The sequence below is a fragment of the Panthera onca genome, chromosome A1 (assembly GCF_046562875.1).
Source record: "Panthera onca isolate mPanOnc1 chromosome A1, mPanOnc1 haplotype 2, whole genome shotgun sequence".
NCBI lineage: Eukaryota > Metazoa > Chordata > Mammalia > Carnivora > Felidae > Panthera > Panthera onca.
In genome coordinates, this window is record NC_138339.1 from 127230332 (window position 1) to 127252795 (window position 22464).

The 22464-nt window shown below is 50.6% G+C and overlaps 1 protein-coding gene across 4 annotated transcripts in view; it reads left to right on the forward strand.

Annotated features, from left to right (window-relative positions):
- The first annotated feature begins 6281 nt into the window (after positions 1–6281).
- MACROH2A1 (macroH2A.1 histone) overlaps positions 6282–22464 on the forward strand; it is a 79589-nt gene continuing 63406 nt past the window's right edge. The window contains exons 1-2 of one of the 4 annotated variants that reach the window (XM_060636092.3): positions 6282–6485; positions 16642–16846. In XM_060636092.3, the coding sequence (XP_060492075.1) occupies positions 16675–16846 (172 nt within the window). In that variant the 5' untranslated portion in view covers positions 6282–6485; positions 16642–16674. The remainder of the gene's footprint in view (positions 6486–16641; positions 16847–22464) is intronic. The other 3 variants (XM_060636090.3, XM_060636093.3, XM_060636091.3) reach the window with 3 other exon arrangements.

Sequence of the window (22464 nt, forward strand, 5' to 3'; positions counted from 1 at the left end):
GATCGTGACCTGGCTGAAGTCGGACGCTTAACCGACTGCGCCACCCAGGCGCCCCGATACAAAAATTTTTAAATCTGTTTCATTAAGGACATTTTAAATTAAATGAAACTAGCTGTGTGTGTGTGTGTGTGTGTGTGTGTGTGTGTGTGTGTTGAAGAATCCCATGACTGCTAGCAGTTTGAAACCACTGCCTTGATTCATACTGTGGCACCAACGGTCTACCCACCCGTGTTTCTCTATCATCAGTGCAAATGTCAACATAGTGAAAGAGGCAAGTAAAGCCTTAACATTATTATGAAAGTACTTTTGATGCACAGACCCTATTAAAGTGTCTCAGGCACCCCACCATGGTCCGTGGGCCACACTTTGAAGACCACTGCTCTACAGGTAGTCTAAATCCTTCACACTATATTTTTCAATCCAGCACTAACTTCACTAGGGAAAAGATATTTAAATTTAGAGTTGCCTGGAAAGAGGTAATACAGCCCCTCTTCCTTCCCACACCCATCCTAGGATGGTTTTCCTCAGCCCCTTGTTACACCTTACTAAGGGTAAATATGTACGTGTGCTCCTCTTGGAGAAGGGCATTAACTGCTTAACAAAGACGAGATGGGGTATGGGTTGTTGAAAACAAAGGAAAGTGTCAGATGTTGCCGCCAATTGCAGATCAAAGAAAAACTAATCTCTGAAGTAATCAAGTAAGGAAGAAAGTCCCCATCCAGTAGAGATGACAAATGCACCTGTTCCGTGGAAAAGAACACATCTGTCTGTTTGTGGGGGCAGAGGGTGGTGGGGGAGATGTGTACCAGAGGCTTTGTTTCCTGGGATTCCCCCCACTCCCTCAAGTGCACACACATTCTTCTTGGTGTGGTTTGTATTGATCAAAAGCTTAGGAATTAACTGGACCCCCCCTCGCTGCCCTTCCACAATCAAGATCAAGGTAAAGGGTCGTTGGGAAAGAGGTGACACCCGACTAAACAGACTCTCAGATCATCACAGGTCTTGGAGAACACTCAGTGTGGGGCAGAGAGGTGCTGGGGAATGCAGGAATGTTCAGGCTGCCCACCAAGGCACGCTGTCCTGCCTTCTCTGTAGGGCCATTTGGCTCCCTGTGTTAAAGCTTCATGCAGTGGCTCTTTGATCAGCAATCGGATGTGCACAAAGATGTATCTCTTAGGGTATTCATTGTGTCTTTGTAATAGAGTTGGAAACAGTCTAAAAGAAAAAAGAATAACATGAAGGAAACAAAGTATGATGGTACAGCCCCAGGATGTTTGGGACAGTGGTTCACAAAATGGGGTCTGCAGAGCCCTGAAGGTCCCTGAGACCCTTTCCAGGAGTCCACGAGTCAGAACTTCTTATGACAAGACTAAGACATTGTTGAGACATTTCACTGTCTTCATCTTTGCACCAAGGATGCAAACACAGAAGTGAGTAATACCGCTGGTGACTTAGTACAGATCAGCAAGGACACCACACTGCACTGATATTCATTTTCTTCTTTGCCAAACACTTGCAGGAAAAAAAAAAGTTTCATTTAGGAATGTCCGTGACTAAGCAATAAAAAGTATTAATTTTATTGAATCTTGATCCTTTAGGATACATTTCTAAACATTCTATGTGACCACATGAGAATCATGGAGAAAGCACTTCACCATATCACAAAGACGGTCGCCTTGAGGAAAAACTTTTGTGTGATTGAGTTGCGCGCTAACCTAGCTGTTTTTTACAATGAACACCATTTTTTCTTGAAACAATAACTGCAGGACTTCATTAGTACTGTCACGGGCCCTGAGCATTTTTGCCTCTGTGGACCCTTTTCTCCATAAAAAGATACAAAAATTATATTTTATGATTGCAATGGTAGAAAGACAAATATTTTAATATTTTTATTAAGATATTTTCTTCTATCTAAAAGAATTAACTTTCATTTTCTCTTTCTGATTTTTTTCATTTCTTTTCAACGTGTATTTATTTTTGAGAGACAGAGAGATGGAGCACAAGCAGGGGAGGGGCAGAGAGAGAGACACAGAATCCGAAGCAGGCTCCAGGGTCCAAGCTATTAACACAGAGCCCGATGTGGGGCTTGAACCCACAAACTGCAAGATGCTGACCTGAGCCGAAGTTGGACGCTTAACCGACTGAGCCACCCAGGCGCCCCTTCTTTTTCTGATTTTAAAAGAAAATGTTTCTGTGGGCCTATAAAGTCTTGTGAGCCTCAGCAATGGAGAAGTTGGCCGAGTGACTGACAAACTATGGTTGTTTAGACCTGGAATGTGCAGGGCTGAATTCTCTGTAAGGCACAATTTTAATATCTAATGTTAATGTATTTGTCTTTATAACAATGCAGGGCTTTTTGGGTTTTGTTTTTGTTTTAATGGAGGAAGGGACCCATGAAGGGAAAATGCCTAAGGCCTGCAGAAGTCATAATGCAGTCCTGTGTATGTGATAAACAGTTTCTTGAAAATGCAGGAAACGAACCTGTCACTTCAAGGAAAATGACCAAAATTATGTTGCCAATGATAAATTTGAACTTTCAAGCAAAAATTACAGTTTTGGGGGAGCCTGGGTGGCTCAGTCGGTTAAGCGTCTGACTTCACTCAGGTCATGATCTCGCAGCTTGTGAGTCGGAGCCCTGCGTCAGGCTCTGTGCTGACAGCTCAGAGCCTGGCACCTGCTTCAGATTCTGTGTCTCCCTCTCTCTCTCTTCTCCTCCCCCACTCGTGCTCTGTCTCTCTCTGTCTCAAAAATAAACACTAAAAAAAAATTTTTTTTAAATACAGTTTTGGGACACTTGTATTTTGCTGCCATAAGCTTTACAACTTACCAATACTTAAAAATCTTTTGATGATATCAATGCTGATACTAAAAAATGTGATTTTCTGATACTGTACAATGAAAGGTGTTCATATTTGGAAGACTGGAAGATCTATATGACTCATTTGAAAAAAAAACATTTTCCAAATGACCAATGTATGATTTTACCAAATCATGCATGGCTAAAAGATCCATTGAAGATACAAGACAGATTCATGAACTTTTGTGTTGGTTCACAAAATTTATTAATCAGTTTCAGATTCTACATCGCAATGAACCTTTATGAAACTACTACTTCTTGAATTTTGGTATAATATTAAAGAAGAACAGGCAAAATAATCTAAGCAGGCTATTAAAATTCTCCATTTTAGGGGCGCCTGGGTGGCTCAGTCGGTTGAGCGGCCGACTTCGGCTCAGGTCACGATCTCGCGGTCCATGAGTTCGAGCCCCGCGTCAGACTCTGTGCTGACAGCTTGGAGCCTGGAGCCTGTTTCAGATTCTGTGTCTCCTTCTCTCCGACCCTCTCCCGTTCATGCTCTGTCTCTCTCTGTCTCAAAAATAAATAAACTTAAAAAAAAATTCTCCATTTTAATAGAGGATTTATATACATAGAAATAATTTTCTGTGTGTGATGGGATTTTCTTTGTATACTTCAAATAAAACAACATCAGGATCTAGCTATCGTCGATTAAGTCAGACGTTAAAGAAATGTGCACAATGGCAAAAACAATGCCACTTTTCTTTTTACATTTTTTTGCTTAGAGACTGCTTTTCATACAAATACATTATTTATATATATTATACATTTTAAAGTGAATATATTAATAAATATTGAAAATTTTTGTTTTAATTTGTAATAGAGAAAATCTTGATAGATATAACCTGCATAACCAAAAGTGCTTTGGAGTCTTCGTTAATTTTTAAGAGGACAAAGGTTTTTGAATCCAAATAGTTTGAGAACTGCTGTGTTAGAATAATGGCCTGGTAAAATGTTCATAAAGGTCCATTAAGCTTAAAAGGCAGGTGACAGGGGCACCTGGGTGGCTCAGTCAGTTGGGCGTCTGACTTCAGCTCAGGTCATGATCTCATGGTTTGTGGGTTCAAGCCCCGCGTCGGGCTCTGGGCTGACAGCTCAGAGCCTGGAACCTGTTTCAGATTCTGTGTCTCCCTCTCTCTGTGCCCCTCCCCCGCTCACACTCTCTCTCAAAAATAAATAAATGTTGAAACATATTTTTAAAAAAGCAGGTGACAAGTACTAAATGCAGTAGAAACCCAAATATATTTAATATTAAGTAGATATGGATACAAAAGCTGAAAGAGGAATAGTGGTTCTCTCCTAGTGGTGTACTAAGAGTGATCTTTATATTTTGTGCAATTTTATTTTTCAAGTTCCACACGGTGAACATGCATTTTATTTTGCAAGTGGAGGGGAAACAGCTTGTGAACCTCCCTGAGCCAGAGTAGGTGAGGGGACAGGTCACCAAAGGCATACAAAATAAGGAGGAGAGACAAAGGAGAGAAAAGGCAGAGCCTTCTAAAGAGAAATGGACACAGGGCCTCTGCCTGAACAGCTCTGGGGGACGATACTCCTAGTGAATTCTATGAGAACAGTGTGCTGGAGAGGGGTGTTGGGGGTGGGGTGGCACTAAGATCACCTCTGGAAGGGTACAGACTCTAACCCACGGATGGTGGTGTGGGACTGGGTGGGAACAAAAAGACCCACTCTGCATTGGGGGACATGGAAGACTGACTGTGCACATAGAGAAAACCGAACCTCCAGAAGGGCTCCCTTCAGGCCTGAATCATGAAAACTCAGGTCCTGGACAAACCTGGGTTTGAAACTCGGTGTGATCTCAGGCAGATTTCTTGGCTTCCTGGAACTATAGCGTCCTCAGCTGTAAAATGGAAGTAGAAACGTACAGAACTAGCCTGCTTGTCATGAGGGTGAAATTATAGGGTATATGTGACCTTCACTGAGTCAGAGCCAATACTGGGGTGGCAGTGAATGAGTTACTTCTTGGCCTCCTAAGGTTGCAGATTGGGATCTATCGGACGGTCATCCTCTGTGTCTGGCCTTGGCCATCACTGAGGACCTGTCGAAGAAGAAGCTTCACATCTGTCTGCTGCCAGGGCACCAACAGGCTTTATGAGTCTCCCCCCACAGGTTTGGTCTTCCCTTCAGCCCAGAGGTTCTCTCCTGTTAAGGAGACTGGTTCTCCTTTTTCCTATTGCCTATTTCCCTATGGGGTTCAAACTCCAACGCTGGGATTTTTGCCTGTTTGTTCACTGCTTCATCTCCATCACCCAAATTGGAGCATGGCACAAAGTATGACCGCAGTAGTTAACCGGATTAATGAATGCATGAATGGCCTGTATTGGACACTGCTTTGCAAACTTTTGAAGTGTGAAAGCAGCATAGTGAGGGGAGGAGGTCACCACCGCGGCTATAGGGGCAGCCTGAGAGTTGGGAGGAGCGGTTTTGGGTTAATTCCATAATCTCTTCCCATCACCTCCAGCAAGAGCACAGGAAACTTCTGCTGGGCGTGTATTGTTATTTAAATTTGGTCCACACCTGGGTGCTGAGGTGGCTTCCCCCTTCACAGTTTGGCCAGGAGAGGGAAGGACGCAGAGAGAAGGTCCCTATTTAGGCAACCTGGATGGGGCACTAACGCTCTAGAGCAAGGAAACAATTTAGGAATATACAGATGGGCTTTGCAGTGGTTCCTTCTCTTTCTGCTTGTCTGCAGTTTGAAAAAAAGTGTGTGTGATAATCACTTCTGATGTTGTAAATCCCAGTTTGAGTCCAATAGTGAACGTTGGCTGAATCAAAGTAGCTAACCGCTTCCATGCACAAAGCAGGTCCAGACTTCCGGGGGTCACTATAAAGAACCCCAGGTGAGCATGATGTGCAGTGGCTGGTCGTGGGGCAGGAAAGAGTTTGATGGGGGCTCGAACGGAAACACGGCGAACGTTCTCAGGTGCGCGGGAGGTTTGCATTGGTGGTGGAGGGAAAAGTGCTTGCTGGTAACAGTAATTGTGCCTCCCCCTCCCTGGCTTAACGAGAAGACTTTTAGGGCTGAGTCAGCTACAGTCCCGTGCTCCATGCCAGGCACACAGTAGGCACTCAAGAAGTGTCGCTTGAGACCCACAGGCTGCGACGCGCGCCAGAGAAGCGCCTTTGCGAGGGACCAGACCCCTTCTGAGGACTTAGCTCAGGGCGCGCCCCGGCTCGCGGGGCCCGCCCTGCGTCGGGCGCCCAGGCTCGGGGCAGGGTGCCCGCGGGCAGGGCCTCGGGGCGGCCCACGGACAGACGGACAGACGTCCCGGCGGCGGAGCGCGGAGGCCGCGGCGCGCGCAGCCGCGGGGCTGGGGTCAAGGCCGGGGCGCCCGGGTGGCGCGGGAGGGGTGGCCGGACGCGCGGGGACGGCATGGGATGTGACGAGCGGCGCGCTGTGCATTGTGGGAATCCCGGGGCCGCGGCGACTGGTTCCAGTTCACTCGGCAGCGGAGCCGGGCGGAGGGGGCGAGCGCGCGGCGCGCGGGCGGGAAGCGAGGAGGCGGGCGGGCGGGCCAGCGACGAGCGCGGAGAGAAAAGGCGCGAGCGGCCGAGAGGGCACGGGCCGGACACCTAGCTGCTGCCGCCGCCGCCGCCGCCGCCGAGCCGCCCCGTAAGTGCCGCGCGGGCCCCCTCGCCCCGCGCCCGGTCCCCGCCGCCGGGTCCGGCCACCGCGCGCTTCCGGCCGCGGGGGCCTGGGAGCGGCCGGGCCTGGCGCGCACGGGCGGCGCTCGGCCGGGCTCGGGTCGCCGCGCTCGGCGTGGCCCACGCGGGGCCTCGCGCGCGCACGGCGCCCTCCCAGGCCCTCCCCGCCCGGCCGCGCGGGATTCTCTTTGGTTTTGTTCAAACAGCGAACCCGGAAGCCAACTTCTCTCCAAACCGCGTCCTCCTGCCCGCGCCTGGGCGCTTTTGTGGGAAGGCGACAGTGCTGGCCCCTCCCCCGGCGACCCTTCCCGGGGCCGGCGGGCGGGCTAAGCTAGAGGCCCGGGGAGGCCCCGCGGCGCTGGCCGGCCAGCGTGGGCCCGGGCGACCGGGAGCTGCGGTGCTCGGAGTTGTACTTGGTGAGGGCCCCGCGGGCCCGCGAGTTGCCGGCCCCAGCACAATAAGTCGGGCCCGAGAGCCAGGTGGCCGTGGTGCAGGCGTCTGGCTCGCTGTCTGCGGGGAGGGGAGGGTTGGCGGCTGGGGGATACTTGTGGGATTGGAGCCAGGCAGGGCCGGGGAGGGGGTTGTCCAGGGACTGGCTGGAGAGGGGACGCGGGAACCCCCGCTGCCCTCGCTCATCTTCTGATCGGCCTTTTGTTTGCTTTGTGGTTGGGAGGTTTTTGTGTTTTCTTCCTTTCTTTTTTTCTTTCTTTCTTTCCTTTTTAAGGTAACTCCAGAAGGCTGTAGGCTTCCCGGTGGAGAAGGCCGGGAGGGAAGGGACTCGCTGGGGGTGGGGTGGAGTGGAGAGGTGAGTGCGCTGGATGCTGCAGGCGGTGTCACCTGACAACAGGTGTGCGGGGTGGCGCGCCCCGCCTCCACTCCTGCAGGGACCACGGATCACTCAAGGATCTGGTCGGCAGGCGGGAAGGTTCTTTTAGACAAGATATTAGGAAAAATATTGCTGAGTTTGAAAGTGAGAAATGTCCCTACAATCAGCTAAGACAAACCTGGAATTCAACAATTACAATTACCGTGAAATCCTTGTAAGATTTTAACGACCCAATAAACAGCATATAAAAATAGACAATTAAGAGGGGCACTCCTGCTAGCTTCTCTTTTTCTTCCACCTTTGTGGTTTGAGGTTTTACCGTTAAAGAGGGGGCAAGGTGCTTTGTTCCAAGGCTTCCTGCCCCACAGACTAGGGGAATTTCAAGCAGCTTTAGGTTTGAATGGGAGACTCTAGTTGTAAGTTTGGTGGAATCCGCCTATTGCAGGGGCGCCTTTAGTGCCTTCAGGGGGGGTTACCGGCTCTGAAATGGCCACTCCCTGCCTGCAACTGGAATTAATACCCATCGTACAACAACTAGCTGAAGTTGGGTAGCCGCATCTCTGTCTTGCACAAGAGGCTCTCCAGTGAAGATAAATATGCTTTTAAACCTTATATTTTTTTCCTTTTTTAAAAGTTTTTTTTAAATGTTTATTTTTGAGAGAGAGGGAGACACAGAATCCGAAGCAGGCTCCAGTCTCTAAGCTGCCAGCACAGAGCCTGATGTGGGGCTTGAACTCATGAACGGTGAGATCATTACCTGAGCCAAAGTAGGTTGCTCAACTGACTGAGCCACCCAGGTGTCCCATAAACCTTTTTTTTTTCTTAACAAAACAAACCAAAAACCCTCAGTCTTTAAATTCTTGCCCCCTATAGTTTTAGGTGGAGGGTGGGAAATCTCTTCATTCTCGTATTTCGTTTTAACCTGTCACCATTGTTAATGCTGATCCCTAAAGGCATTGGGGAGGTGGGAAGGGTTTAAGTGAAAATTATTTGAGGTAAGTAGGTCCTTTAGAATGAAGAGTAGTCTGGAACATCACATGTGACAGTCTAATACATTGTCCTAAGTCACTAACGTGGTCTATACCAAAGGGCCCAGACACAGGGAGTGGTACATCTCATTCTGCCATTTCTTCCGGTCCTGGTGACAACAGAATTCCAAGAGTCCTCATCCTTTCCCCACAGGAAGGCTTGGAGTACATGTTTTCTGGGATCTGCCTCCAATACCTTCAGAGCTAATGCTGCCCCCAGTCATTTAAAGGAGATTTATTTAAATAAACAAAAGTGCAAAGTCCAAGCTGATGAAGTCCAATAAGAGCCTATATGTGGTATTGATCAGAATTGCAGCAGCTTCTAGTTTTTGGTTTGATTGTGCCTTTGGATTTGTGTTGGGTTTTTCAGAGCCCCGTTCTTGGCACATATGCTGGGAAGGAGCAGGGACGAGAGGGACCCCGCACCTATCCTGTGAGTCCTCCCCACGTTCTACACTTTTAGAAGTACATTAGGTCCCACCCCATCTCTTACGAGGGAGCCCAGATGGGTTCCAAAGAGTTGTATAGCTTGTTTTCTGGACTGGTGTCTTAAAGTCTTCCAATAAATATTTCCTGAGAATCAACTCTGAGTCAGGCACTGGGGACAAAAGCATGATCAAGAAGTGCTCAGTCCTTGTCTTTGGGAAACTGACTCAAGGAGAAGACAGGCAAGGGGCTATTGTGAGTTTGGTGCAGAAGGCCACAGGAGCTCCCATAGTAACCCCCAGAAAGGTGACATAAGCGGAAGCAAGCCCTTACTGTACAGAAAGACCAAGTAGGAGTTGGCTGGGCAACGGAGGGCAGATGGAGACAAGTGTTTGAGGCCTGGGGAACCCCATGTGTCGAGTCTTAGAACAGTGAGGATAGAGGTCATATGGGGGAACTGCCAGAGGCTCAAGATGGCTGGATCGTGGAGGGAACTCAGGTGAAGCTAGAAGAAGCCGTTGAAGGTTCTGAGCAGGAAAGAATCATGGCCAGATGTTTTTTATTGTTATTGTGAATGCTTCATGTATTCCACAAATACTGAATGGCTTCTGGATGGCAAGCCCAGCCAGCCAGGGTCCTGCCCTATTGAAGCTCACATTTAAAGTTTTCCTTTGATAACCTTCCACTGAAATTATTATCTTAATGTTTGACACAACTTTTAAAAGAGAGAGGAGTGTGAATTAAAGTTTCCTTGTGAGGCAGGAAGACAGTGCTTTGCTATTGAAATGTCGTGCTGACTCCCCTAGCCTCTTGTAAACTCTTTGCTGAATAACACTTGGTTTGGGTTTCTGTTTGTTCCCCACCACTAAAAACCTAACACACGAGGAAGACACGTGTGCTGGAACGAAAAGTGCCATTTAGGATTTATTTATTATCTCAATTTGTCCTTTTCTCCTTGTTTGTAATCCCTTGGTTCACTGAGGGCAGACTGTAAGTTCTTTAATCCTCCGGCTCCCTTTATGATCTAGTGTTTTATGAATGGAGAGAGAGGTTTTCCCCGATTGGCTCGAGCACCAGTACAAGTCTCTGTTCTCGGCCAATCAGAACGCTGTTTCTGAACCCCAGCTCTGTGAGCAATACTTGTGTAGTAGATCCTCCTGCCTCTGGAGACCTGACAGCAGTGACACCGTTAATCATCTGGTATGATAGGAGTAAATGGAAGAGAATGCTGTAAACAGGATTAGTGTCCTGTGCTTCAGAATTAAGTGTCTCAGGTTTGCTGTCATGATTGGACTTGATGGGAAGCTGACAAATGCATGTGGACATGTGGGCATTCATCCAGCTGCAGGGAGTGGATGGTGCAGTCCTCCCTCGGCGACAGCAACTGTAAGCGCTGATCGCTCAGGTTCCCTGTCCTCGGGTGCTTGGGATGGGGGTCGTGTGACTGCCAGCTCCGCAGCAATTCTGGTCGACATTTCATTCGGTATCAATATGCACAAATTCATTGCTTAGGTAACAGAGGACTTCACAATCTCCAGCTCAGGTGGTTTTCTAAGTGCCCTGATTAAGAGTTTTCTGTGCTGTAGCCTTAGTGGAGGTCAGTCACTTACAGGTGTGAGAAAGGGAAGTATTTTCCTCCAGTCTCTTACTGGCTAGTTGCCTGGCAAGAGGAGAGGTGGCTGGAGCCACAGAATTATTAGGGAGTGGGAAGACCTCTGTGGGGCTCCCACCTCAGCCGTCAGGGCCGTTGTGGTGTTTCCTCCCTGGGAATCTCTAAGATGGCCCCACAAGCTCCCTGAACTTCAAGGGTCTCAGCTCCCACAGGGATCGGCCAGGTATGTGTCCGTGAACGGTTTCAATGAAGGTCCCTGACTGCTGTCCCACTTGCCACATTTCTGAGTCTTGTGGCCTTTGGAAATGCTGCCCTCATCTTTGTCCAGAGAACTGTAATTGCATCCAACTAATTAGTCACCGTCCAGCCAGCATTTGAGGGCCTACCAGGTACCAGGCAGGGCAGTGGGTTCCTGGAGGTACACTGGGGAGCAGACTGGTACGTCCCACCAAGACAGACAAGGAAATTGGCCGTGATGATACAGTATAGCAGCTGCTAAGGTTGGGGAGGTTGGCTTCAGGATATTTATATAAATTGGATGTTGAGTAGCAATCCAGTTGGAAGAAAGGGCTGGGAACTTCATTTGCAGAGCACTTTATATAAGATTGAGAAAAGCAATTGAACATATTAAAGAATGGTGTCAGGGTGAGGAACGTCACGAGGGATTTGTAGCTGGGCTTGGGCCACACGCAGGAATGTCCACTAAGGACTCCGGGAGCCGTTCGGCCTGGTGGAGCCCTCGTTGCTGGAAATAGGGAGAGATGGGCGGGAGGTCAGTGGGGCCTTGTGCGCAAGGCTGGAGTCTGGGCATAGGGCTGGCCCAAACTAGACTGTGACTGGCGGGCACAAGGCACCGCCACAGCAGGAACAGACACAGGGCTGGAGAGAGTGCTATAGACTGAGAGGGTGTTATGTGCCGAAGTGACGAAAGTGGTTTACAGGGCAGTGTGGAGCCTGTTACGGTGCCCTGTTGGGGAAGGGTGCAACAGTGTGGTAGTAGGTAGGACAGCCCTTTGACCCTCTTTCCTCTGTGGCCCTTGTGGTAGTAGAGGGCTTGTCATTCTCATGTCCATCTTACTCGTGGGATCCTCACAGCCAGGCCTCTCGCTAGTCCTGTGCCAAGAGGACAGATCAGGTGCCCCGGTCACAGCTCAGTTGTTGAGGAGCCGGTGGTCAGAGACCTGCCCATCACTCAAGCCTAGCTTGTCTCTGGGTAAGCCTTGGGTTTCTGCAAGCAAGGTTCATGTCTACTGTGATTGATTTATAGTTGGAGGAGTTGCAGAGGTAAAGACCACAGAGATCCCTTTGGGATCAACCACAGAGTCTTCATTTCCTGGCCCGATAACAGTCAAAAAAGCAGCTACGCTCTTGTGTAGTGAGGTTGCCTGAGGCCGTGTCACTGTCTTCAAAGCACTTGGGGTCCTCCCTAGGGGTGAGGACTTCTGGTTTATTGAAGGGGGGGCTCTCCTGGATGATTAGCCCGGGAAGGAAGGACATCGCTTTGTCAGTCTGACAAGATAGTACAGCTGTTTCTTTCCTGAGCAATGTCCATGCCTTGAAGAGAAGCCGAGTGTGCAAGAGGCCACTTTTTTCTGTGACGTAGGACTGTCCATCTCTCAGAAGAGGCTGGATGCAGGGCATGGGTCAAACAGGGCCCAACAGGCTTTGGCTGGTTGCTCCCACCCTGGCTTCAGGGTCAGCTTTCAAGTTGGTTTGTTATAGGACAGAGACTGGCTGTTTTCTGAGCAAATAGCAAAAGGGCGTTTCTCAACCTCTCTTGCAATCATGTGTGGCCACATGACCAAGTTCTAGTCGATGAATCATGGTCAGTAGTGGTATGCTCCGCCTCTGGGTGTGGCCCCCGAAGGCCTCCATGTGTTAGCATCCACGACCTCTTTCCTTCTGTGGTGACATTGGGAATTGTGCATTGAAGGATGGGGGGCGGGGTCTGGGTCCCTGAATCATGTGGAGAAGCACCAACCAATCATGGAAACCTACTTTGGACTTTCCACGAGAGAGAAATAAGCTATGGGGGCTTGTTTGTTACAGCAACTGGTACTGTCCTTGCCAGTTCAAATACCCAACATTGGTTTTCGAGGAGGCGGCCTTTGTTCATTGTTGTTGTTTTTATTGACTTACCTGAGCACCCATTCAGTGAGTTCTTGGCAGGCCCCGTATATGCATGTTTTGTTCAGTTTTCCCACCAAATGTTTGAAGTCGATTCTACCTTCATCCCCACTTGACTGATGATAAAATAAGCTCAGAGGGTAACATCATATCACGTGCCCAAGGATGCATGGGTGGTAAGTGGCAGAGCCAACTTGAATGAGGTTAGTCTGACTTTGGAATTTGAGTTACGCGGCCTAGTGCTCAACAGCCACTTCTATCACGGCCGCTCTGTCCCCAACATGGGTGCCCACACCTCCATAGACCCCTGAAGAGTAGTATGGAGCTGGCACATTCACAGGTTCATCTGGAGACTGCCCAGACACAAGATGATTTTCTCCAAGATGTTTTTAAAGTCCGTACACATGACTGGATGTCATGAAGCTGCATGGCTGACTCAGACGTCTTTCCAAGCTGTGGCTGCACATTGGGGACCTAGTTAGAAGTACAGGGAATAAAAAAGGGGTGCCTGGGTGGCTCAGTCGGTTGAGCATCCGACTCGATTTCAGCTTGGGTCACGATCCCAGGGTCGTGGGACTGAGCCCCACGTGGGCTTCGTGCTGAGCGTGGAGCCTGCGTAAGATTCTCTCTCTCCCTCTGCCCCTCTTCCCCGCTCACTTGCATGTGCACGCACTCTCTCTAAAATAAAAAAAGTGCAGGAAGAACGCAGGGAAGGGTGAGGAGCAGGAGCTGCAGGACCGCCCCCAGGGGAGGGGTGAAGACGGGGCTGCTTTATCAGGAGCCTGACTGAAAACTAGATGTGAAGATGGTTTCCTCTCAGCATGATACCCCTTGAGGATCCATGACGTTTAAGGCCCTGCCTGGGACCCCGGGACTTAGGGATGAGCTGACCACAGTGCCTGGCATCAAGTAGCTTGCGGTTCGGCTGAGCTGGGCAGGCAGGCACACAGATACATGCCAGGATATGTTCTCTGGGAACGTGAAGCAGTGAGTGATTCCAGTCCACGGCTGGGTCCTAGGACAGGGATCTCACGAGTGCCAGTGCAGCAGATTGGCACAAGGACAGAGGGTGTCACAGGCAGGAGAGACAGCCTGTGTAAAGACATTCTGGACACTGCATCCGAGGGCAGGAAACCAGTGGTGGCCTGGAGCATCACCCCCAGGGGGAGGGGTGGCAGGAAGTGATGCTGCAGAAGTAGTTGAAGGATGCTGTTTGTGGCTGGCTCAGGGTGGTGAGGAACCAGCAAGGGAGCAGAGATCCCCTGGCATCCATGGAGAGAGACTAGTGCTGGGGAGGGTAGATGAGGAGTAGAGAGAGCTGAACCGAGGCAGGGAGGCTGAAGAGGAGGGAAGAGGCTTCGGCAATTACGAGGTGGGTTCAACAGAGCTTGGCTAATGGCTGGGTGCTGGGAAAGTGGGCAGAGAGAATGGGCCCATGTTGACTCCCGCTTAGGGGCTTCATGCACGAGGTTGTCACTGCTGGAGCTGAAAATTCCACAGGATTTGGAACAGGAAGGGATTCAAGGTGCCCATGGGATTGTCAAGTGGGTCCTAGCCACAGGCAGTCAGAACAGAGCTCTGGGGCTCTGTAGCCAGGTGTGCACTGGACTAGAGACCTGGGAGTCACCGTCCTGTCCATGTCCATGTCCACGTCAAGACTCTTGGCTGGAGTGGAAGGAAGGCACCAGGAGCATCACTTTTAAAGAATGAGCATGTCTAGGGCCCATCAGGTCTCTGAATGCTAATGGCTCTTCCCTGGGGCAGGATGTTACTGATTCCCACAGAGGCAGCCCCAAACCTACCCAGACAGGTCTGCCTGGAGATAGGGCTGAAGCCTGTGCTCCAGTAAGAATGGGACTGAGCTGCATTCATCATCACTGACTGCAGGCCTCTCCTGCTGAAAGAGGGGAAATGTTCAGATCTGAAAACTCTGGGTCCAGAGGCATTGGGTTGGTCTGTGAAACACATTTGTGGTAAAGCAAACGACTGCTAGGAAACCCAGCGGCAGTTTTCCCTGCGAACACACACATGCACACGTGTACATATACCATTTCCTGCTCAGAGTGAGCATGTGCACCTGTTTGCAGGGAATGTCTCAAGATGGAGCTCATCACAGCAAGAAATGGAGCCATCTCATTGTTTCAGAGAAGCGCAGACCCTTCTGGGACTCTATTTTTAACACTCAGTGATCCATTAACACTTGGTACCCCTTGATGAGAAATACAAGGGATTATCATAGTCGTCTTTAGTGCCCCACCCCCTGCCACAACCCTCCAAACATCTATTCAGAGCTGGGGCTTGAGCCACCTTCATTCTGTCAGAGTGCCCCCAAATTCTGCTCTCTGTTGTTTTGGCCATGGCTGTCAGGCACATGACTTGAGATATTTTAGGGGTCACACTAATGTTAGGTATGAGCCACAAGCATGTTCCGAATACAGGGTTGGGCATCAGAGTGACAAGGATTCCTGACTGTCGCCTCCACTGGCATAGAGGCCTGGCCTGTTGGAGCTGGAGGCACCCACACAGCACGCAGCCTGATCTCAGTTTACCAGTAGATGGGAGACCTGCCCATTTGGTTGAATGATTGAGCATAAATGTCCTCTAAGACATGCTTGCCTCGTGCCGGAGAACAGGCTGAGAGGCCTGTTCACAGCTCCTCTCCCAGCACCCTCACTGCCTTTCATGATGATCATTTAAATGACTGTAGGGTTGTTTCCTCTTTCTCTTCCCCTCTTCCCCACCAACTCTGGGAGGACAGCGACCTCATCTGCCTTGTGTACTACCGTCTCCATTTTCCAGCATCATTCCTAAAGTGGATGCATGAATGACCGGAATGCTTTTAGCAAACATCTGAGACCTTGAGTGCTCTTAGCAAACATGCAGGCCTCAGTGGTACTGTGCTAGGGGCCCAGCCAGGGGCAGCTCTCTGAAAGCCGGGGCTGTATGCACATCACCGCCGTGGTGTGAAGTGCAAGGGAGCCCAGTGGATGGAGGGGCTGTACCCGAGCACTCAGGGTAGGGATGGCAGAGAGCAGGAAGCAAGTGTGAGGAATAGAGGAGGTCTTGGCGAAAGGGCACAGCCACTGCAGGGGAGGGCACTTGAACTATGTGTGACCCCCACCCCTGCCCTGTGTCCGAGTTTGGACCCCAGGAGGTATGGGGTGAAGCTGGATGGATGTGCCAGGCCTAGATTTCTAGGGCATCGCATGACAGGCCCAGGATCTTGATTTGACCTTAGGAACTGTGGCAGCCAGAGAAAGCTTTAACACCGGGGCCGTGGAGTACTCAGATTCGTATGCACCACCCTCAGAGGGCCAGTGGATTGGAGAGCAGGGCGAGTAGTGGGGAGATCTCTTCAGGACATATTTGCGATCATTTGGTTAGAGATGACCTGGATCCAGTCACAGTTGGGGTGGAGAGGAGAGGACCCTCCATGAGGTGTTGAAAAGGGGGCATCCTCTGGACTGCGTGGCATTTTGGATATGGATTAGGAGGAGGATCAGGGTAAGAAAAGCCCTTCTCCCTCTTCTCTAAGGACAGGCCCAGCTAGCAGACTGGGTGTGTTCTGAGGGCCTGTGATTGCAGCCTATCTGCTGAACTCCTGTGAGCTGCCATTGCCCCTCACGGGGAAAGGGTCACGAGGTAGAGATCCTGCTTCCATCAGGCGACCTAGGTGTCAGGCTTTACGTCTTTATTCCAGGGGAAGGTGACATCGTTTGCTTTTTTTCCATGAAGACTTCAGCAAATTGATCAGCCCCGGTCTCAAGTGTATGAAAATGTAATTATTAAACAAGCATATTGGACGTAGCCAAGAAATCCCATTTTCTTTTATACCACGTGGCATAAAGGCAGGGCACTTAAGAGCACTCATTGTCAGAGTAACGTTTAAATGTAAGTGGCCGATAAAATTGATGTCGTGGTATAAAATGTGAAAAGCGTAGCCAATCTCTTCTTAGGGGCCAGAGTGCGCCAACCAAGTGCACGAACTGGGCCCGGAGGACTCAGTGGCCGCGAGGAGTGGCCTTTCTTGTAGGGGTCGGAGAGTGTGGGGAAGAGGGGTGAACTGCCCCCATGATCCTGACGGCTGTGCCTCTTGCCTCCACAGTGTGTTTACTGACTCACCTCCAGGGCCGCTGCCATGTCGAGCCGGGGTGGGAAGAAGAAATCCACCAAGACCTCCCGGTCTGCCAAGGCGGGAGTCATCTTCCCCGTGGGGCGGATGCTGCGGTACATCAAGAAAGGCCACCCCAAGTACAGGATTGGAGTGGGGGCACCCGTGTACATGGCTGCCGTCCTGGAGTATCTGACAGGTGAGTGTGCCCGGGTCCACCAAGGAAGGGCTCCGCTGTGCTCACAGAGTGGCTGTTCCAACACTTGCCCAGGACTGATGGGACCTGTCTGCTTCCTTTTATTTTGGAACTTTTCAAACCCACGGAAGACTCGTAAGGGTAGTACAATGAACATTTTCACCTAGGTGTCCCGGTTGTTAACATTTTGGCCCCTTTGCCTTTTCTCCCCCCCACCTTGTGTGTGTATGTGAACATGCATGTGTGCACACGTTTGTACCTTGATTTTTGGGTGTTACACAGTCCATGTGGAAATTTCCTTAATTGTCCCCAAAATGTCCTCTATAATTTTGTCTGGTTGTCTTTCCTGACCCAGGATCCATTTCAAGATCACACATTTCCTTTGGTTGTTGGGTTTCTTTCGTCCTATTGAAGCTGAAACCGTTCCCCAGTTTTCGTGACATGGACATTTTTGAAGAGTGCAGGCCAGCTGTGTTGCAGAATGTCCTTCAGCCTGGGCTGGTCTCAGGCTTGGATTTGAGTTAAACATTTTGGTAGGGGGATTGCCTAAGTGGCATTGAGGCCTTGCCTGGTATCACGCCGGGAGGCGCCTGATGTGGATTCATCCTGCCATTGGTGATTCCGTTTGGTCATTTGGTTAAGGTGGTGTCTAATGGACTTCTGTACCTCCTGAGTCACAGTCTTCACCCGGTGGCTTTGGCATCACTTGATGATCTTCCCTGAATCCGTTATAACTGTAGTGGTTATAAAAGAGTGATTTTTCTATTTCTGTCATTTCTGTTACATTTATCAGTTGGCACTCTTCAGTAAAGAACTTACTTTCCTTCTGCCCTTCCTCTCTATTTCTTGTACTCTTAGTGTTGCTTCATGGACTTCGTTGGTTTAGTGGGTAATACACTATCCTTTCATTGCTCTGTATGGTGCTCACCTTGTCCCACATTTGACCTTCAAGCTGGTTCTGCTGTGCTTTGCAGCGGCCTCTTCCATTCTTACACATCTTCTTGCCTTTTCACACAATGCGATGTTCTAGACTCATCCTGAATTTTCCCAGCACCAGTCTTGGAATCAGCTCTCTCTCTGGCGGCAGGGGGCGGGGGGGGGGGGGGGGGGAGGGATAGAAGGGGTGGTCCTTTTCCCAGAAATAATCTTACTGGTCTTACTGGTGGCTCCATGGCAATTGTGGGAAGCCGGTTGGGCAGGGATATCACCCCCATTTTTAGTGATGACAAAACCAGCCTCAAAGCATAAGAGAACTTGCATAGGGTCGCATATAGCCACTGAGGAGTTGGGACGGGACGCAGATCCTGCTGGCCTGTTGTAATGCTTTTACCACTTACTGTTCCATACACAGTCAGGGTAGCTGGCAGGAGGGGCACCCTTGATTCTTGCAGCCAGCCCTCCTCCAGCCAGACGAGGAGACTCAGCAAGACAAGGTTTCCTCTTCCGAAGTGGTAAGAGGAAGCAGAAGAGCTGGGTTACCTCTTGCTCTCCCTGGTCTCTCATTAAGGCAAGAGTGAGGGTTCTTCCATAAAGAACATGGTCCTGAGGGATATAGTGTCTTTGTTCTTTTGAGAGCATCTAGGCAGGAAAAGACATGGGTGTATTACAGTTGGGAGGCATCTGTACTTCTGGGACATTTAACCCTTGGCTCCTCAGAGACTCTTTTATGTGGCATGCCTGGCAGCATGCGCTAGTCGTGATTCTTCTCTTCTGTAGATGAGGAAACAGAGGACCGGAGCTCGTGACGCAGGCAGGAAAACCATGTATGACGTTGGCAGTCAGGGCCAAAGTTACTAGACAGGAAGCAGAGGACATTTCTAATTCTGGCTTGGCGGTTGTATATGCTCTGTGACCTAGAGTGATTCACTTAACCTGTGTGGACCCCAGTTCCTTTACAACTCAAAATGTTGATAACAGCCCATGTCCCACCAGCTCCAGGCTGCTGTGACAGCCGCAGGTCTTTGAGCACAACGGGAAAGCTCATGTGCTGGGCATACCCAGCTAGGCCACGGTTCCTGGTGCCCGAATGCCATGATGTCCCTGTCACGGGGATGTCCACAGACACTACCGGTAGGTCAAGTACAACATCAGTTTCGTGTCTTCCGTCAAGCTTCTACCATTTAGTTTGCTGGGGGGGAGACCATTGCTCCGGCATATCTGAGGCAGTTACTATGTGTGCCACGCAGAAAATCTAGTCGTCTTTGGTTGCCTGGCTGGCTCTGGAACTGAGCACAGTGCTTATGAGTTTGAGGCCAGTGGGTCCATTCTCATGGGGCCAGAGACCCTGACTCTGTTTGCACCCACAGCATTATGCCTTTCCCGCCCCCTCTCTCGTGGGTGTGTGGGAGTGGTCACAGAGGGGTGTGGGAATGGTCAGGGCAGCCCATCACTAGGGCTAGAAAGTAGCTCAAGGCAAATCTTTACTCAGGCAGCAGCCTTGTTAACCCCTGTGTATTAAACATCATACACATTTTTAAGTTTTACCAAGTCCTCCCAGGAGAGCTACAGTTAGCTGAATCTGAACCACTTTTTGCTGCCCTCACATACTGCTGAGTCATTGGCTTGACCGTTGCCTTATGCCTGCCCCCAGCACGGTGCCTGGCCTATGTGACAGACACCTCGGGAGACATCCTGAGCCATCAGTCACTTTTGTGGTTACTTGAGTCCTGTTCCCTGATGGGAGAGTAGCTGAGCTCTGGGGTCCTATCCAGTGAAAACGCTGCTCTGTTCTGCCCCTCAGAACAGTGCTGCATGCCCACACTGACTGACCAGCCCTAAGCTCCCTGGGCTGGGATGTGGGAGCATGCGGGTATTTGGAAGTTCTGAGCGTCTGCCCACTCACAGCTTTGGTTTTGATCCATGAGTGAGAAGGGAAGGTGGGACAAGCCCGCTTTCTGTCCCACTCTTTGATTTTATTTCCCCGAAGACACTTTCTGGTTTGTTCCACACACTTACTGAGCACCTGCTATGTACCAGTCACCATGCTAGGCCCTGTTTGAGAACACAGGAATGACTGGGGCCTGTTCTGTGGGGCTCATGGTCTAGTCTGGGAGAAAGAACCAACCACACCAGATGGTTACTGCCTGTGATAGATTCCACAGAGAGCGTAAATAGGCCAAAGTGGGGCCGGGGTAACTGGGGGCCTGGAGATGAACTGGCTTGGGAAGGCTTCTCTGAGGAGATCTCAGCTGAGACTTGGAGAAAGCTGTGCGGCCAGCCGGCCCTGTGAGAGCTGGGAGAGGCGCAGTGCCACTCACTCACCTGTACTCCGTGTGCCTGCCGGGTGCCAGGCTCATCCCAGACCTTGGGGAAGACAGGGAAAGAGCGGGAAGCCCGAGCAGCAGCCGTCGAACAGCTCAGGGCCTAGACAAGGCTGCGGCGCAGACATCATGCTCTAATACCAGGCATGTGAAGCGAGCACCACTCACTCAGCAGGTCCTCACCGAACATGCATCTGGCCCAGGGATCGAATCCAGAGCAAGACCTTTCCTCATCCCTCAGAGCTGTCTGTCCAAGTCCGGCCCAGGCAAGAAAAAGGCAGTGATGCTGCAGAACTGTACGTGCTGCTGGTAGGTGTCAGGCCAGAGGATGCTTGTTAACCCGGTAACCAAAGCTTCCCTGCCTGTCCAGTCGTCACCTGAAGAGCCTTGTGGAAGGATTATGTTCTCTGCTAGACCCAGACTCTTACAGGTGGTGCACACAGTTGCAGGCACGGTGATGGCAGAGTGCCCCATGGTACCCTTGGACATGGCTGGGCTAGGCCTCCTGCCTTCAGCAGGCCTCAGTGGAGAGATGAGGGGTCTGAGAGGGCTTGCTAAGAGGACTGCTGAGCTACAGGGCCCTGGTGGGACTAGGTGGCTGTGGAGCAGGGAGCTGACGTCTCCTTGGTGGCCGGCCCTGGGGACCATGTGGGACGCCACAGTGTTCAGTAGACATCAGGAAGAGGCAGTGGAACTGGATGGATAAGATGTGGACCCAGGTGCCAGAGCCGCCCTTTCATTTCTGTGGCCTCAGACAAGTCGCTCACATTTCTGAGCTGTGGTTTGGTTATCTGTACAATGGTGTTGTGGGGAGTGTCTCCCAGAGTTCTAGAAGCTGCAGTGAGAGGATGCAGGGGAAGTGCTCTTCCCACGCCCTCACGGTGTAAGTGCCCAAATCTCACGTTAGCATTTGAGAGAGGAGGAAGTCCCTGGTACTCCTGCTCTGGCTGCTGAGGTGACTTTCCTTAGGGCTGGTGATGGGGGCTGTCGCCGCCCGCTCATGCGTGTTATCCTTCAACTTGCCAGAAGCCACCGGGCCTCACCAGACGCCCGCAGAATGCCCTGGCAGCTTCAGGCCCTACTCTCCCTGCTCTGTTTCAAGTGGCACTTGACTCCTCCTCCTGAAGCCTGTACTGGCCTCACCACCAACATGTCCTGTTACCGAACTCTTCTGTCTGATGTTGGAGGCCACTTCTGACTGAGCATCTGGCACATGCATGGAAATCTTCTTGGAAGATTTCTTAGTTAGCCAGGAGCTGAGCATGCCAGAACTGAGGCCAGACCACGGTTAAGAGAGCCTGAACCAGGGTGCCTTGGGTTGAGCCAAGTCATGATCTTGCAGCCCGTGAATTTGAACCCTGCGTTATGCTCTGTGCTGACAGCTCAGGGCCTGGAGCCTGCTTCAGGTTCTCTGTCTCCCTCTGTCTCTGCCCCTCCTCTGCTTATTCTCTCTCTCTCTCTCCCTCTCTCTCTCTCTCTCTCTCTTTCTCCCAAAAATGAATACATGTTTAAAAAAAAAGTGTCTGAACCACCAGCAGCCCTTCAGACAGGGGACCATCAGAGCCCAGTGACACCCCACCACCACCCTCCCACCCCCGCCATGCAGAGCGTGTTTTCAGTGGTGAGGGACCACATAGGTTCTCCTTCATACAGTCTGCTCCCGGCCGGGGTAGATGTGGGAGGAGGTTGTAGCTTTGTATCTTGCTCTGAAAAGTGAAGCAGGCCTCTCTTTGTCCTCTTGGGTCCAGAGCCCAATCATCTGCTGTACTTAAAAGGAAAAAGGCAACACTTGGAACCAGCTTGGTCGTGGCAACCAGATAGGTCCTTCCCCAAATCCAGCTTCCCTGCTGGACTCTTTCTGGAGTTCTCCCCAAGCAGTGTGACACTGTCCACTTGTCTTCTCAGTGTGGAGGACTATCTGGGCCTCCCTCCATTCTCCACCAGGGGAGTATAGCAGCCTGTATTGCTCTTGGGGCTCTGTGAGGATTGACACTGCATCTAAAGTGTTTAGCCAGCTTTCTTAGTAACCACTCAATACATAGTAGATGGAAGTAAGTGTTACTGCATGGAAACTGAGGCAGTCAGGGCAGCCCCAGTCCAGTCATTGTCTTTGCCCCCATGGTACTGTGGTACTTCTCCCTTAAATGACATGTAAGGCAAAAGGGAACCTGACTTTAATCAGTTCAGAAGCTTCTGGAATCTATCCTCTGTGCCCAGCATAGCACTACTGGAAGGCATAGGAGATGTGAAATGAGAAATATATGGCGTGGCTTTTGTCCCAGTGACCTTTCCATTGATGATGGGGATCCCCAAGCCCAGACACCAATAAGGGAATAGGGCAAACGGGGTGAGGGGGATAAG